Source organism: Sapajus apella, unplaced genomic scaffold (genome assembly GCF_009761245.1).
Source record: "Sapajus apella isolate SASKATOON/1434 unplaced genomic scaffold, GSC_monkey_1.0 scaffold1, whole genome shotgun sequence".
NCBI lineage: Eukaryota > Metazoa > Chordata > Mammalia > Primates > Cebidae > Sapajus > Sapajus apella.
The window spans coordinates 82,619,095-82,631,832 of NW_022436941.1; the positions used below are offsets into that span (position 1 = coordinate 82,619,095).

A 12,738-nucleotide genomic window follows, 5' to 3' on the forward strand; every position below is an offset into this window, starting at 1 on the left:
CAGGCAAGAGGATTCCTTGAGCCGAGGAGTTTGAGGCCACAGTGCTCTATGATCATGCCTGTGAATAGCAACTGCACTCCAACCTGGGCAATATCATGAGACCTCATCTCTAAAACAAACAAAAACCCCTGTTAGTATATTTATTGTATTTACTTCTAGCCTTCTTTTCTATGTTTTTAGATGAGATCACATAGTGTATGTAATTAATTGTGCTGCTTTTTCTTTTAAATTTATGTTATATGTCGTTGTTACTTCTGCAAGTTATTCCCTAGTTGTCTGCCTGCTTGCCTCCTTCCCTCCCTCTTTCTCTTCTTCTCCACCTGCCTGCCATCTTTCTTCCTTCCCTCCCTCCCTTTTTTCCTCCTCTGCCTGCCTGCCTTCCTTGCTTCCTTCCTTTATTCTTTTGTTAGCAAACATTCATTATGTTCCTTCTGTGTGCCAGACATTTCACTCAAACATAGCTCCACCCTCCAGCTGGGGAGATAGTTACCTAGCAAAAAATCAGGGGTGATAAATATTTGATTTTATGTGTATACACATACACACACACACACACACACACACACACACACACACACACACACACATTTGTTTGTTTTTGAGGCAGGGTCTCACTCTATTGTCCATGCTGGAGTGCAGTAGCACGATCATAGCACTTTATAACTTTGAACTTCTGGGCTCAAGCAGTCCTCCTGCCTCAGCCTCCTTGCTGAGACTACAGGTGCATGTCACCATGCCTGGCTAATTTTTCTATTTTCTGTAGAAAAAAGGCCTTGTTGTGTTGCCCATGCTGGTCTTGAACTCCCGGCCTCAATCAGTCTTCATGTTGCGATCACAAGTGTGAGCCACCACACCCAGCCGTGTATGTATATATTTAGAACTCATTTTTCATTAGGAAAAATATTAATTGAGGCCAGGCACAGTGGCTCATGCCTGTAATCCCAGCACTTTGGGAGGCAGAGGCAGGTGGATCATGAGGTCAGGAGTTCAAGACCAGCCTGGCCAAGATGGTGAAACCCCGTCTCTACTAAAAATACAAAAATTAGTCAGTGTGGTGGCAGGCGCCTGTAATCCCAGCTACTCAGGAGGCTGAGGCAGAGAATTGCTTGAACCTGGGAGGCAGAGTTTGCAGCAAGCCAAGATCGTGCCAGTGCACTCCAGCCTGGGTGACAGAGCAAGACTCCATCTCAAAAAAAAAAGGAAAAATTCTAATTGAACCCACCCTGTACTAGCATTACCAAGAGTCCTGTGGATCATACTCCTGTTTGTGACTGTGCTATAGGTTCTGGCTGCACCAGGAGTGGAATGAGCCCATATGTAACCTTCATGACCAGGTGCCTTGGGAAGGTTTCTGTGCAGGTGGTGCTATTTTGTGCAACAACATTTATTGTAGTTGTTTTGGCTGAGGTTGAGGTTTTTTTGGTTTGGCTTCTGTTTTTAAATGTGGGAGGTAGATTTTGCAAGGGATTAAGCTGAATGAGGCCTAGGGACATCTGGTTATAAATATTTCTAAAAGAAAAACATATTCAGATGCTCCCTGACATAGATCTGTTGAGGGCATATAGGCTCCTCCCTCAGTCATCTCCTTTGCCCATCAAAGAGGAGAGTGGAAGCCTCTCTTCCCGCTCTAAGTCCTTAAGGGGACCTTAAGATGGTCTAGAACAGAAGTTGGCAAATTTTTTCTATAAAGGACACGTTAGTAAATACTTTAGGCTTTGTGGGCTTATGGACTCATTTGCCATTGTGGAGTGGAAGTAGCCACAGACAAAATATAAGTGTATGGGCCTGACTGTGTTCCAGTAAAAATTTTATTTATGAAAAAGTGCATTTACAAAAACAGGACATAGACATTTGTTTTATCAGGCCATAGTCTACTGACCCCTGGTCTGCACCAAAGGACTCTAATGTCAGCAACCATAGGGACTTGTACTTCGTACTGCTATGACACCCATACCTCTTGTCTTGTTTCTGGGGAAGTTAAAAAAAATGTCAGGCCCATTCACCTTAATTTCAGTCTACCCCCACAATTCTAATGCAAATGTTCTGATCAGAATGGCTGTTTGGACAACAAAAAGCAAAATAGTCTCCAGCCTCTCCTAAACCCTGAAGCAAACCTACAGTCCTTAGGCAAGATCATCCAAAGATTTTAACTGCCATAAACGGTAGGGGTAAAGATTGAAGCTAAGAAGAATGATAGAGAAGGGGAAAGTACTGGCTTTCAAACAGGAGTAAAAAGTTTTATGGTAAAAACTGTCCTTAAGACTCACTGAAATGCTGAAGGAAGAAATTTATATTACAAGCATTCTTCCATATTAGGAATTCTTTCTAAATATCTTCTTAAATTTAAATATATATAATTTAACAACGTTTTAATATTAAGATATTTACAGCTGATGCTGTGATTAGCAGCTTTCTACGTAATTTTTATAACATATTTTGATTTCTTTCTAATAGAGTCTCAAAGGTATAACTATTATAATGAAGAACATGAACACAATTAAGGTCCTTAATACATATAGCAAATTGCTTTCTAGAAAGATTGTACCAACTTCTACTAGCAATGTGTGAAAGTTTTTATTTCAGCATATACTTTCTAGCACTACTTTTGTCTTTTTTTCCTGAAATACCTCTTATATTTAGTTTGTAAAACTTTCCTATATGTAAAAATTCGTTGATAGGAGCCAGTTGGCAGGGCAGGTTTCACTTTGAGCTCTTGCCCTTATCAGTCTGTTCTGTTATTCTGGGATTGGTCTGCAGAAATGCAACTAGCAGTAGATTCTGATTAGGCTACTACAGTATTTGCCATCTGCACTGAAAATACAGCCATCATCTTCTGAATGACTGGTTTGTGTAAACCATTTGTTGATAGTGTCTTTCCAGTGGTAAAGCAGAACTTCTCTGTCTGCCTTTCTTGAGAGCCATGATGAAGATTTCTAAGGCTTGATGTGTAGAATCCCTGTCTTAAGTGCCTTAGTCCATTTGGTGCTGTTGTAAGGAATACTTGAGACTAGGTAATTTATAAAAAACTGAAATTTATTTCTCCCAGTTCTAGAAGCTGGGAAGTCTGAGATCAAGGCACTGGTGTTTGATCTGACACGGGCCTTGTTGCTGTGTCATCCATGGCAGAAGAGCTGAAGAACAAGCTAGCTAAATGCTATGTGAAGCCTCTTTTGTAAGGGCCTTAATGAGGGAGGAACTCTCATTGTCTAATCACCTCCTAAAGGCACCAGCTCTTAATATCATCACATTGGCAATGCCTGAATTTTGGAGGGAACACACTCAAATTAAGATTAAGCTATGGGAAAGGAACAAGAAAGATGCTCTTTTTCTTTGGTGATCTGTTTAAAAAGTAGATGTGTTTTGTTTGAATCACACATATGTACAGTATTAAAAATAAGATGTATCTATCTATATATATATATATATATATATACTGAAATCTTTACCTTCTTCTTTCATTGTCTTTCCAGTTTTTAAGGATAGGAAATTTTAGTTAAAATGCTAGCCTGGCATTTTTCTTATTACCCACTTTTTTTTTCTCCCATGGGGAATTGTTGGGTTATGAAACTGGAAATTTTATTTCTTTTCCAGAAACTGTTTTGGTGGATTTGTGTAAGAAGGAGAGTAATAACTGGCATGGGATTACAGGCTGAAGCCTACTCTTTATTTATAATTAAGACACACTCTTTATTTCAAAAATATTAAGTTAATAGCACTCCTAACTTATTACACTTAAATAGATTGAGACAATTTGTGATTTATTTTGGCATGCTTATAAAGTGGATAAAAGGAGAAGCTGCTTGGAAAACTTGCCCTCTTGGGAATTTTTTCCACATTCCTAATTTTCCTCTGTGGAATGTCACTCACCATTTCCCATTTGGAACTGCTCTTTCTAGATAGAAGATGGAATGGAGTGGTTGCAGTGGTGGTGGTGGTGTTACTGTTTACATCAACCTAGAGAAAAATGGAAGTATCTTAACTTGGTTAAAATGTTTCTGTTGTTTATATAATTCCTTAAGCCTTATTCCAGTGCTGGTGCTATTTAAAAAGCCTCAAAATCTTGCATTTCTTTTACTGATCATTTTGTAAACATCATAATAAGAGATTCTCAGCACAGTAGAATTTTTTTAAATTAATGGATTTTTTGAAACCAAAATTTAAGAACATAAATTGCATTAAAAAGAATTTTGAAATTTATTCTCAGCAGAATCTGTAATAAAATATATGGGCCTGTAATAAAATATATGGGCCTGAGAATGAATTTTCAGGTCAAGTTCTTTGTCTACATGTTATTGATGAAGGTGTTTACTTTCAACTAAGTAATAGTTTAGAATTCTAAAACAGGGAACTCATAATCGTCAACCAGGTGTTTATTAACATTTACTTTTTTCAAAAGCTTTTTCACCATGCCGGTTGGTTAAAAAAAAAATCTTAAAAAAAATGAGATTGCATATGTGTGTGTACATGCACATATTCATTTGCAAATCATGTACATATATTTCTATACTTACATATTATATACTCTAAAATATACATAATGGAAATTTTTAAATTATTAGATATAATCAGTCTTGATAAAATTAACTTTAAATTTTATTAGTAGTATAGCCAATTTTTTGTTTTCACTTTAATATCAATAATTTAATATTTTTTATTATTTAATCCTTTATCACACAGTAATTTAAACTGATTTAAAGTTTATTCCAGGCCAGGTACAGTAGCTCATGACTGTAATCTCAGCATTTTGAGAGGCCACAGAGGAGGATCATTTGAGGCCAGGAGTTAAGACCAACCTGGGCAACACAGCAAGACTTCATCTCTATTAAAAATAATAATAATAAAAAATTAGGCATGGTGGTACACGCCTGTAGTCCTAGCTACTCGGGAGGCTGAGGCAGGAGGATCACTTGATTCCAGAGTTCAAGGTTACATTGAGCCAATGATGACACTGCCACTGTACTCCAACCTGGGTGACAGAGCAAGACCCTGTCTCAGAAAAATTGAAAAGAAAAAAAGTTCATTTCTGTCTCATCCAACAATTAAATGTGATGTTTTTTGTTGAAATTTGCATGACGAATTTTCATCCTCTATAAATATCACACAATTCTTACATTTAGTGATTGCAGTGCTAGTTTGTGTATTTAATATTCCATGCTATTTTTAAGCTCAAAATACTAGAGTTTTCATTGATTCAATACTGTTAATTTAGAAACAACCAGTAACTGGCTGGGCACAGTGGCTCACACCTGTAATCCCAGCACTTTGGGAAGCCAAGGAGAGTGGATCACCTGAGGTTAGGAGCTCAAGACCAGCCTGGCCAACATGGTGAAACCCCGTCTTTACTAAAAATACAAAAATTACCTGGTGTGGTGGCGCACATGTGTAGCCCCAGCTACTCTGGAGGCTGAGATAGGAAAATCGTTTGAACCTGGGAGGTAGAGGCTGCAGTGAGCCAAGATCGGGCTACTGTACTCTAGCCTGGGCAAGACAGAGCAAGACTCTGTCTCAAAAACAAAACAAAAACAAAAGAACAAAACAAAAAAACCCTGAAACAACCAGTAACCTTGTCCACCTTTTGTGGTTTTCTTTCTAGTCTGCCCCCAAGCTCTCCTCTCCTCTTGTCTTCTTTTCTGCCTTCCCCTTCATTTCTGACACTCCTAGCTCTACTTTACCACCCAGTTGTTCCAGCCACTACCCTCCCTCCCAACACACTACTCACACACACACACACACACACACACACACACACACACACACACACACATTCTCTCTCTCTCTCTCTCTCTCTCTCTCTCTCTCTCTCAAGAAAAAAAGTATTGATTTAGAGGGACCCCTTGGAAGGTGGCAAGTCTCTCTGCTGGGGGAAGGAGAAGAGTTGATAGACAGAACCATCCTTGGCCAGGCCCCCGATGGCTTACCCCTATAATTCCAGCATTTTGGGAAGCCGAGGCAGGAGTATCAATTGAGACCAGCTTGGGCAACATACAAAGAGCCCATATCTACAAAAAAAAAAAAAAAATTATTTTTTAATTAGCTGGGCATGGTGGTGCATACCTGTAGTCCCAGCCTCTGGGGAGGCTGAGGCAAGAGGATCACTTGAGCCCAGGAGTTTAAGCCTGCTTCGAGCTATCAGTGCACCACTGTACTCTAGCCTGGGCAACAAAGTGAGACCCTATCTCAAAACAAACAAACAAACAAAGACCTATAATTCAGTAGCTTCTGGCCAGAGTGGAGGAGCTGCCTAGCTAGTCTGAAAGCTCCACTGGAAGAGTATTAAACATTTTAGGAAGGTCCTGAAGTCTTTATGAACAGATTACTTGAGAGTTGTCATTTTGAAAGGCACACTGGGTAGAAGGATACAAAGAATAAAACAGCATTGCATACAGTCATACTGAGTACTTTATGTTAGAATTACAACTGTTTAATGTTTATTTTTTAATGTTCGTTTTTATAAATTAATATTTTATTTGATACTTTATAATGTTTGTAAATTTCCACATTTGAAATATGTTGAGTATTTAATTTCATGATTTCTAAACATTGTTATACCTCTGCACACTTTTCAATTAAAATATTAGTATTAATACTTGCATTATAGGAAGTAAATACCAAGATACTGGTAGTGCAGTTTGCTTTAGAATTATAATTATTACTTTGATTTTTCTGTCATGTTTAATGGCAGGTTCAAAGATCATTTAAATTCTTCATTTGGAAGTTTTTAAATCTTAGAAAATTTTGATTCCATGTGTATGAAATTACAGATAGATATGAGTTTTTGTTGGTAACAGACATGTTCAGCAATAAAACCATCTAACAATGGAAACATTTCTAAACATCCACTATCAGAATGTTCTTTGTGTAACATGTTTCTTTAAAAAAGCAACTACTCTCTCAGACTATTAAAATACCATCTTTATCTTGAAGGGAGATAAATATGTTTTGGGGGGGGTTGTTTCTAATATCTGTTGTGTACCTATGTAGCATACTATTGATAGCTATGTGTTATCATAGAAGAAGTGATCAAATTTGGAGCAGTTGTATCTTGTAGAAGAAAAATAGGTAACTCGTTTAAGTTTGCCACAACATAACCAATACATTTCTGTATGATACAAAAGATTTTTGAGTCTATCTCAATCTCACTGCTAAATTTTAAAAGGATGTATCTACTTAAAATCAATTTTTAAAGGCTTGTCTTTGATATATCCCATGTACGAAAAAGTGCATTGTATATGTACACTTTAAGAAATATTTATAGGCCAGGTATGGTGACTTACGCCTGTAATCCCAACACGTTGCGAGGCCAAGACAAGAGGATTGCTTGAGCCAGAAGCTTGAGACCAGCCTGGGCAATGTGGCAAGACCCTGTCTCTACAAAAAATTTTTTTTAATTAGCTAGGCATGGTGCTGTGCACCTGTGGTCCCAGCTGCTTGGGAGGCTGAGGCTAAGGCAGGAAAATTCACTTGAGCCCAGGTAGTTGAGGCTGCAATAAGCCATGTTCATGTCACTGCACTCCAGCCTAGGCGATAGAGTAAAACCCTATCTCAAAAAAGAAAGAAAAGAAAGAGAGGAGAGAGAGAAAGAAAGAGAGAAGAGAGAAGGAAAGAAGGAAAAGAGGGAGAGAGGGATGAAAGGAGGGAGGGAGCCAACACCCATCCAAGCAGCATAAGGTCAAGACAACAGCATCTTAAAAGTTCCCCATGTGTCCTTCACCAAACACATCACCCACCCTTCCTAGGGATGACCACTATCTTGACTTTTGTATAATAATTTCCCTATGCTTTGTAACAGTTTTATCGTCTGTATATCCCTAAATACTGAATTCAGTTGTACCTGGTTTTGCACCTCATTTGGGGTACAGACCTTCTTAATAGTGATGGCATTTTATTAAATTTCAGAGAAGCATAACTGGTCAGTAGGGTGGAGACAGACGTATAAGCCAAAAATTTTTAAGGAATTGAAGGAGTGGAACCTAGAAAAAGTGTTAGATAGAAATAAAGTTTCTCTGTTTATAAGTGTATTAAATGAAAATATGAGGTTTGACTCACATTTTAAAATATTTTATAAATTTTGCTTAATATTAAAAGCATTTTTTCTGTGGCATGACCATAAATATTTATAAGGTAAGACAAATGTAACTTATTTTCAGTGTGGCACAGCTGAACTACATTTCAAATGAGAAGTAACATTGATAGGGAGCAGTCATGTGAAACTATGTTCAAAAAAGAAAACCCAAGTTTCAAAATTCTTATTCTGAATATTGTTCTCTGTGTAGTAGTGTTTAATTTTAAAAGTGTTTTCAGATCCAACTAAACTTCAATTAAAAATATAATTTATATTTTTTCTCTCTCAAATGAAGCTTTAAGCATATGTTTCTAATAATTCAATTAAATATGCTGAGTTGTATATTTTTTGAAGAGAATCTGTTTTGAAAAGATTCCAGAATATTTATTTGAACAGGCACTCAGCATCTCGATGAAAACTGTTGGAAAAGAAAAACTTTCAGAGTCATTCTGCCCTCAGAGTAGTCAAGCCAACTAAACTGGTACGGTTAACACTTCTGTAAGAAACCAGGAGCCAAGAAATCTAGCACTTCCTGACTGCTTTTCAGCAAGCAGGACTCAAACCAACTTAGTGGTTGGAACTAATACCATTGAATTTTTAAAGTAAAAGGCTACACGTTGAGCACCTACATCTCTTTCTATCAGAATCATACTTACTAGTCTCTTTTGGTAATCCATGACTAGCTTCAGTCTTTGCCTTATGTTGGCATTAAAGTTGTGATTCTTTCTTGAATGTTGGAGGGCATCATTCTTGCAAAGCAAGAAGAAAATGCGCTATAGAGTGTGACCCCAGGTATAATTAAGCCATCTGCCAGATATATTTTTATGTTGCTTTTTAGTACCACTGAGTGTCATAGTAGAGATGTAAATTATAGGGGACATTATAATGCTTTGGGATCATTGGTAGTTATAGCAGACTACCAAATTTAAAAGTAGGGATTGCTTTTTCAGCTTCTGACCCATTCATTTTCATTATATCCTCTTGAAATGTATTGACACCACTTAATTCACTTAACAATAATATGCTTAGTGTCTTGGTTCATTTTATAATGCTGTAACAGAATACCTGAGACTGGATAATTTTAAAAGAAGAGAGACTGATTTCTTATAGTTCTGGAGACTGGGAAGTCAAACGGCCCACATCTAGGAAGGGATTTCTTGCTTATTACTGCATAGTGGAAGGGCGAAAGAGTATATGAGAGAGGGTGAGGGAAAGGAAGGGAACTGAACTCATTCTTTTTTTTTTTTTTTTTTCCACATAGTCTACTCTTCACACTGAACTCATTCTTTTACCAGGAACCCACTCCCATGATATTAACCCATTCCTGAGATAATGTCATTAATCTATTTGTGAACCTCAGAGCTCTAATCACCTAATCGCCCCTTGAAGTTCCCACTGTTGGTACTGTTGCATTGCAGATTTTCTTCCAACACGTAAACTTTGGGGGACACATTCAAACCACAGCACTAGTATATGTGATATGTCATGTTAATCCCTATATCCACGTATTTGCTCTGTATGTGCTCTATTTACATATTCATTGTGTTGACCTATATAGTACCCAGCATAGTTAGGTGTTGCAGTAGATAACAAATGATAAAAGATTCAAGGATTCTGTATGATAGCTACAGAGATAAAATTGTTTAACACCTCTGCTACCGTTTATCAAATATCACAGAATTTGTAAGAAAAATAGCAGAAATGTTCAGTCACTTGGTTTATCAAGCACTTCCCACAAGATTAGATTAATGGCCGGGTGCGTTGGCTCATGCCTATAATCCTAGCACTTTGGGAGGCCAAGGCAGGCAAGATCACCTGAGGTCAGGAGTTGGAGACCAGCCTGGCCAACATGGTGAAACCTCGTCTCTACTAAAAATCCAAAAATTAGCTACGTGTGGTGGTGCTACTCGGGAGGCTGAGGCCAGAAAATCCCTTGAACCTGGGAGGTGGAGGTTGCAGTAAGCCGAGATTGTGCCACTGCACTCCAGCCTGAGCAACAGAGCAATACTCCGTCTCAAAAAAAGAGGGGAGGATTAGATTAGATTAACAGTGTCTCCAGAAATGATTACCATACATTAATATATTTTAAGTTTCTTTCAGAACCATAAGTATAGAAGAGATAGGTGAAACTGATGATAAATCTGGATTTTTTTTTCTTATTTGTTTGGATCTGTGCCTAAAATGGCAAATTATATACAGTTTGGGGCATGGTGTCACTTATAACTCCAAGGAGTTTAAGAATCAGCAGAGGAATACAGTCTTCATACAACTCTGCCTGGTCTTTGTATTTTTGATAATGTGTTACTGGAAACTTAAGAAGAAAATGAGGCAGTTTCAGAAAGAAACTGAAGAGGTTGATGACTGAAAAGGATGACTCAACACCAAAATCTGCAGTTGATTAGGACACAGTCGTGGAAAGGAAGCATATATATAAATAATAGGGTATGTTACTAAAATTTGCAAAAAGTAGAATGAGGCAAAGTATCTCTATTGTCCTGATGTTCCATTTGATACTGATTTGGATAAGTCTCATAAGGGATCTGATGGTTGAGGTCACTAATCCTTAATACATGAACCAAGGAATAAGAATTCTGTTTATCATAGGAAGTAAATTTGGCCCATAAGGAAGGAGTACAGACCCCTCAAGAGAGGGACATTTTAGTCCATAATTTCTCTGATTTAGTGCCAAAAGTTTTTTTGAGAGACTATTCAAAGCTGTCTTAAGTTTCCTTGTTGGAAACTGATAGCTGCTATATTTCTTTTTAATAACTGTTTTAAGTTCTTTCTGTTATGTCTTCTCTGTTGCTAAGTTGCTTAAAGTAAAAGTGTTACGAGACAAAAGCTTTATTCTGTGAATAGGATAATACTTCTTTTGTGACGTTTTCTTTTTGCACCAAAAGTGAGAAGTGAATGCCTTGCCTTTGTGCATCCCATTACGAATGGAGGACAAAAAGTTATTTTCTTCAAAGGCCGACTTTCAGAATTTTTGGCTGAACACTTTTTGTCAAGTGTGTATTCCCTTCTCTAGGCCTTTCTATATAGAGCCCACAAACATCGTCAATGTGAATCATGTCATTCAGAGGGTTAGCGACCATGCCTCCGCCATGAACAAGAGAATTCATTACTATAGCCGGCTCACCACTCCTGCAGACAAGGCACTGGTAAGAGACAAAGCATTACTTATCATCTAAAATTCAGTTGAAATGAACACTGAACAGTACAAGCCAGGGCACCTCCCAGCAATTGAACTTTTTTCTGACTGTATTTCAAGGACGATTCATGCAAAGTCAAAGACAGTAATTAGTACACATCCTACATCCCAGGCTAGGTCATTCTTATCTAAATTTCAAACAATCTTTCTATGTTGACAATAACCTGGAGATTGTTTTGGATTAAATTCTGCTGTTCTCCATTCCCCAAATCTCTGAGGAGGATAAATTACTTTTGAAGTGGCAGGTTAGGCCATTGACTAATAGCAAATAATAACAGGTTCTGCTTAGTGTGGTCAATTTTTAACTTTGAAGCTATAAGGGAAATGTTTTTTAGAAATTTTCTGCAAGAATGGGAAACTGGCTGAACACAGCGACTCATACCTATAATCTCAGCATTTTGGGAGGCCAAGCAGAGAGGATCACTTGAGCCCAGGAGTTCAAGACCAGCCTGGGCAAGATGGTGAAACCCTGTCTCTACAAAAACAATTTTTTTTAATTAGCTGAGCATGATGGCTCAACCTTATAATTCCAGCTACTTGGGAGACTGAGATAGGAGATCCCTGGCGCCCAGGATGGATCCCTTGAGGATGCAGTGAGCTGTGATTGTGCCACTGTATTCCACCCTGAGCAAGAGAATGTGACCCCATTTCTTAAAAAAAAAAAAAGGGAAACTGAAATATACACATAAATAAATATAATAGTTTCTTATTTAGCATTATTCTTTTAATCAATTTGAAGCCAGATTTGGCCTATGGGCCAGAGTTTGTTGACCCTTGATCTTCTAAAAATTTCTATTACTATTTTAGGATAAAAAATATGTAAGTAATTTGATAGTTTGTAAAAACTACCACAGATGAGATATTCAGAAACTTGCAAGTTTAACTGAAAATGAGAACATTCTGGGAGAAAATAGGATTTTGAAATTAGTATTATTAATAAAAAGACAGAAGGGAACCAACATTCATTAACATTTAATAAGGACCAGTGATTGGGCATCACTGGAATGTAGCGATCTCATTTAAGCCTTAAACAATAGTCACGTGAAATAAATATTAACATCTCCTCTTATATGACCAAAGTAGGGATTTCCAAAATGTTCTGGATGGGGTAATTTTTTTCCCAATTTTTTTGGCTTTTTTTCCCTTAGGCCTTGACATCAGTAGTTGGGGTAAAGTCTTAGTTCCATAATGGAATTATTTAAGCCCTTGGAGGAGTAGAGGTAACCCAGTATCTCTGGATCTAGTTCAGACCTTCCAGATGCTCTGGGCTCTTGGAAGCAAATCTCCAAGTTCCCAGCTGAGCATGTTTATACCTGAATATATATTGTTTGCCTGGAAATAGAGTCAGCATGTACCAAAGTTGAATGCCTTTTGTTAACTGACACTGAGATGAGTCTAGCAAGTCAGAGTGTATAAACAGTGATGTAAAATTAACAGTGATATAACCATTCTTAATGAATGTGTG

General features: G+C 37.6%; 1 protein-coding gene across 7 annotated transcripts in view; it reads left to right on the top strand.

Moving 5' to 3' along the window:
• The window catches only part of SLC38A9 (solute carrier family 38 member 9), a 79,139-nt gene that overhangs the window by 24,915 nt on the left and 41,486 nt on the right, over positions 1–12,738 (top strand). For 6 of the 7 annotated variants that reach the window (XR_004269698.1, XM_032280682.1, XM_032280667.1 and 3 more), the window contains one exon: positions 11,091–11,223. Coding sequence is in view for 6 of the 7 variants with exons in the window: in XM_032280682.1 (XP_032136573.1) it covers positions 11,091–11,223 (133 nt within the window). In the remaining variant the exon portion in view is untranslated. Of the gene's footprint in view, positions 1–10,962; positions 11,224–12,738 lie in introns of all 7 variants that reach the window. The other variant, XM_032280690.1, reaches the window with a different exon arrangement.